The sequence below is a fragment of the Nematolebias whitei genome, chromosome 2, assembly GCF_014905685.2.
Source record: "Nematolebias whitei isolate Nwh7 chromosome 2, NemWhi1, whole genome shotgun sequence".
Lineage (NCBI taxonomy): Eukaryota > Metazoa > Chordata > Actinopteri > Cyprinodontiformes > Rivulidae > Nematolebias > Nematolebias whitei.
This window is the reverse complement of record NC_056499.1, coordinates 2,046,457-2,051,481: the sequence shown is the minus strand read 5'-3', so window position 1 is coordinate 2,051,481 and position 5,025 is coordinate 2,046,457. Positions and strand designations below refer to the sequence as shown.

The window sequence follows — 5,025 nt, the reverse complement described above, 5'->3', positions numbered from 1 at the left end:
GTCATATGTAACTTCTGTGTGCGTCATATGTAACTTCTGTGTGCGTCGTATGTAACTTCTGTGTGCGTCGTATGTAACTTCTGTGTGCGTCATGCTTGTCCCACTTTTTTCTGCTTTCCTCCCAGTAAAGTGTTCCATGAACTTTGTGTTTCTGTGCGTGGCATTGGGCAGCAGTATTACAGTATGTGTTGTAAAGTTTTCACTGTTCCCCTGGTGTGTGAATAGAAAACAGATGTGGTTACAGTTGGTGACATGTTCAGTAAAATATCGTGAGGAGGCGCGTGTAGGCTGAGTGTATGTCTGGACACATTTTAAATTGTTGTTACGTAAGTGACCAGGACTGACGCATTAATGCGTGCGGCTTCAGTGTCTTTGTTTCTCTCCTGCTGCGTTACTCACATTCAGAGGATAAATATATTTCCTTTACAGATGTTTAGGTGTAGTTCAGCAATAAACATGTACGTTTTAATCTGTGTGCACTTGTATTGGTCTTTACAGAAACTTTAGTTTTCTGCATTTCTAAGTATTGTTTATAAAACGTCTTATTGTAAGACCCTGAATGTTAAATTTTTTTAACAGCACTAATAGAAGTAAAGCCAGCTGTGGCTGCTGTGATGCTCTGATGTAAGTGAAATGGGATCTTGAATGCATCCAGATGTTGAGGGAGAAAGAACGGACTGCGCGACACACCACAACACTCTGCACTTTAAACCGTTAAAACAACTGGTATTTTTAAGCTCAGCAGCTGCTGCACGCTCAGTGATGTCCTCCCATCGTGTCTTGCGTTGTTTACTTACTTTCTTTTTTATTCTCCTCCTACAACAGCTTTACATGTGATTGCTAAAACAATGAAGCTGAGAATGCGTAAGGCGTCTCAGCACCAAAGTCCCGCTCTGACGAGCCGCACGTCCCGAACCAAGAGGAGACTTTCAGAAGTAGAGGAAGATCCTCCTCCCAGTGAAGAGAGCGGATTGTTTTCCACTATCAAGAATTTCATCAGAGGAAATGCTGTGAAGGTAACTACCTTCTTGACCCAGTTTAACACAAATATGGCTGCAGTGCTTCTTCGTGGAGCGTTAAAAGTTGTCCCGCTCCTTGTTTCTGTATTGAACAATGTGCTCTTTGGGTTCCTTCTTGCACGCTGGGGTTCTTGTTGTCGAGTGTCGTGTTTCCCAAGAAATGTCTGGTGGAATGCAGCAGCTTGTCCGAGAACTCGGGTTCTGGTCTAAATTTAGCTTTTAGCTCACAAAGTTGGCGTGCGGGGACAGAAGGTTGTAACGAGTGGAAAAGTGAACTCAGCTCCAAGTGTTTCTATAGAAAGACGAGGATTTTTGTAGCTTTACATAGTTTTTCTTTTTAAGTAGTTCTACCGGCCGATGCAGCATTCTGCCTTTTCCAGGCTGCATCTGAAAAGCTCAACAGCAGAACTTCACTGGATTACTCTTTTAACTACATCACTTCTAATAATATATTGAACCCAAAGTTAGAAAAGTGTCACCTATAGATTTTATAACGATAGCCATGTTTTATGAATGTTACCTGTTTTAAATGCACACAGCAAGAGGAAAAAAGTCCTAAAGTAATCAAAAGGTAATTTGTGTATAAAATTATAGGTACATGTTCCTGTCATGCTGTAATTTATGTTGCAGTGTAGTTGTCAGTGTAAACAGGGAAAATGAGCATTTTTATTTTTATAATGCAGAAAAGTCTTCGTGTTCCGGTGAGGATAATTACAGAAAGTTACAAAACAAAATGTCTTTAGGTTTGTTGTAGAGATCAGAAAACCTGTATTTATTTTACCTGAAGTCGCCTAAATCTGCTGGACTGCTTGTAGTTGTTTTACAGCTGTTTCTGCCTGTCAGTTCCAACAGGAGAGCCCAGCTAAGAAGAGCCGCCTCTACTGCGATGTGGACAATAACCTCATAACCTCCACTCCCACAAACACCAACGCCCCTCGCAGGGCCGTGAGCAGAGAGGGCAAAAAAGACTCCATCAATGGACGTGAGTTACTTGTAAACGAATAAAAACGTGCTAAACCTTAGCATTCTTTTCCCACTTGTCCACCGTTAACTGTCGGTTGGTTCTCCTCTGCAGAATCTACCAATCATGACAGGAATAAGGATAAACCCAATGGTGGTTTGGAGGAGACCACTGCTATGGAGATGCCCAGCAGCCCTCCAAGAACCACCCTACTTGGGACCATCTTCTCTCCTGTTTTTAATTTCTTTTCACCAGCTAAAAGTAAGCAGATGCTGTTTTGGATTATAGTGTAGTCCTTGCAGATCTACAGTCCTTATTTATTTCTGCAAACTGCCTTGTTTAGTTTTATTGATCTTTACTCGATACTGACTTGGACTTGACAACGTTCCAAGTGGCAGAAGCAGTTATTTCTTGTCTTAAAGTCAGTTTTATTGTTGATTGATTGAATTCTTTGAAATATGTAGTTTTCCTAAATTGAAAATTGTACAAATTGTGACGGTCCGTGTTTGTGGCATGGTGAATTTTCTTCACTGTTCTTGTTTCTTAGCCTCTTCGGGCTCAGACTCCCCTGACCAGGCGTTGGAGGCTGAAGAGATCGTAAGACAGCTGGACATTGAGCAAGTGGTGGAGACGCACACCAGCACAGCTACGTCCACACAGGAACTGTGCCCTGGCACCAACTTTTACTCCAGTGTAGCACACCTGCCACCTCTGCGGCCTCTTCACATGCTGGAAGCATCTCCCACAACAGAGGAAGGGGAGCTCGATGCTGATGCTGACCTCCCCCCTCTCACAGGTAGACTCCACAGTTCAGAGAAATTAGTTCTTTTACGTATTTCATGATTTAAAAAAAGCTTCTGCTTCTCCTCCACTTTTTATTCATTGCTCAATGGTTCTTGTCATCCAAGCGCCGGGTGCTAGTCCAGATATGTCGTATGTGGATGTCCCTCCGACCACAGTACCGCCTGAGGCATCCTATGATGAAGACTGGGAGGTTTTTGACCCGTGAGTGAGACTTTACATTACATTTTTTATATTTCAGTTGTTGCACAGTGTTATTGCTGTTGTTGGTGCGTTTAGATGATCTTGGTGTCTCTTAACGGTTGTGATGTTGTAGGGAAATCTACATCACTCCAATAACAGAAGCCAGCTTGTAATGGTAAATGGACTGCACCTATACAGCTCCTTTCCATCTGATCAAGACACTCAAAGCTCTTTACAACAGTCTGCGCCTCATTGACCCGTTCATACAGCTCTATACTAGATCTCTACAAAGCTAATTGAACAACTCGTTCTAAAGAGACTAATCAGAGCTTCATCACATTCACACACCGATGGGACACGCATTGGAAGCAATGAGGGGTTCAGTGTCTTGCCCAGGGACACTTCGACATGTGACTGCTAGTGGATTCGAACCCCCAACTCCTGGATTGGAGGACGACTGCTCTAACGCCACAGCCGCCCCTGTCATGATGAATGTGTGGGATTATCAAAAACAGAAGCCCTTGTGGGAGGATTCCAGTAAATGTACGTTTTCTCCTGAAGTGTGTTGGTCTTTGGTTTCAGGTATTTTTTCATCAAGCACGTCCCCCCCCTGACAGAAGAGCAGCTCACTCGTAAACCAGCCTTGCCACTGAAGACACGCAGCACGCCCGAATTCTCTTTGGTCTTAGACCTGGTGGGTTTAGATTTCTTGTTACTGTTTGGTTGTTTCCATTTGTAAAATAAAACTGTCAAGTTTTGTGTAAAATTCTAAGTCATTTAATTTCTGTTGCACAGGATGAAACACTAGTTCACTGCAGTTTAAATGAGCTGGAGGATGCAGCACTTACCTTCCCTGTCCTCTTTCAAGATGTCATTTACCAGGTGAGCTCTGGAGCCATCTTGTTTCAAAATGCCACTAGAGGGGGACAAAGTGTTTTGTAAAAGAACAGGCGTACTCGGAACCAGGAACCAAACCATTTTCATACACTTGATGTATTTTCTTTCACAGTTTTGACCTCTAGGGAAAAGAGCAGCAATAGTCTCGTGTTGATCTTAATATTTACCAACTAGTCTGTTATGTGCAGGTGTATGTGCGTCTGAGGCCGTTCTTTAGGGAGTTTCTGGAGCGCATGTCTCAAATATACGAGGTAACCATAACTTCACTACGCTGGTCAACCAACATGTTGGTTTAAATATTCAGACCTTTATTGTCTTCTTTTCTCAGATCATCCTTTTTACAGCATCTAAAAAAGTGTATGCAGACAAACTGCTCAACATCTTGGACCCTAAAAAGCAGCTTGTGAGGTACGATTTGTATTTTTGTGTTATCACAGAGGATGAAACTGAAAGAAGTCTCAGGAAGCACCTGTGTGAGCATGCGCTGCTTTCAACGTGCAAGTGGTTTTTTTAGGGGTTCATCGATTGCAGTTTTCTGGTCGATCACTGATTTCTTCAAAAGTCTGACCTGCCGATGCCGATTTAGTTTTATAATCGACACTGTCAGGAGTTCACAACGCACCTTCAATTTTACAACATTATTTTATTGAAAAACGTGCCTTGAACAACATCCTAGAAACAATACAAACTTGTTTTAACAGGCATGAGGTAGAGCTCTGAAATATAAACGAAGTTCAGACAATTGTTGTTAAAACTAAAATCGGTTTCTCGTGTATCGGCCGATTTCACAAAATTAAGGAAATCTGGGCCGATTTATCGGCGCACCCCTAGTTTTTATGAATTATTTGTAGCGATGACGTCATCACTGATTTAGTTTTTCACTGTTGTGCTTCTTTCTTTTTACTCCCGCTGTAATTTTAGACACAGGTTATTCCGTGAACACTGTGTCTGCGTCCAGGGAAACTACATTAAGGACCTCAACATCTTGGGCAGAGATCTATCAAAGACCATCATCATTGACAATTCACCACAAGCCTTTGCCTATCAGGTGAAATGTCTTTTGTCTTATCACCACGGGCAGTTTTGTTTCATAGATACAGGTGTGCACGTGTCTGTCTGTGTGTGTGTGTGTGTGTGTGTGTGTGTGTGTGTGTGTGTGTGTGT

At 42.4% G+C, this 5,025-nt stretch overlaps 1 protein-coding gene across 2 annotated transcripts in view; it reads left to right on the top strand.

Moving 5' to 3' along the window:
• ctdspl2b (CTD (carboxy-terminal domain, RNA polymerase II, polypeptide A) small phosphatase like 2b) overlaps positions 1-5,025 on the top strand; it is a 12,048-nt gene that overhangs the window by 3,356 nt on the left and 3,667 nt on the right. Inside the window, exons 2-11 of one of the 2 annotated variants that reach the window (XM_037695413.1) lie at positions 826-1,016; positions 1,863-2,001; positions 2,095-2,241; positions 2,528-2,776; positions 2,889-2,985; positions 3,547-3,658; positions 3,760-3,846; positions 4,050-4,112; positions 4,190-4,269; positions 4,783-4,909. In XM_037695413.1, the coding sequence (XP_037551341.1) occupies positions 849-1,016; positions 1,863-2,001; positions 2,095-2,241; positions 2,528-2,776; positions 2,889-2,985; positions 3,547-3,658; positions 3,760-3,846; positions 4,050-4,112; positions 4,190-4,269; positions 4,783-4,909 (1,269 nt within the window). In that variant the 5' untranslated portion in view covers positions 826-848. Of the gene's footprint in view, positions 1-807; positions 1,017-1,862; positions 2,002-2,094; positions 2,242-2,527; positions 2,777-2,888; positions 2,986-3,546; positions 3,659-3,759; positions 3,847-4,049; positions 4,113-4,189; positions 4,270-4,782; positions 4,910-5,025 lie in introns of those variants that run through there. The other variant, XM_037695421.1, reaches the window with a different exon arrangement.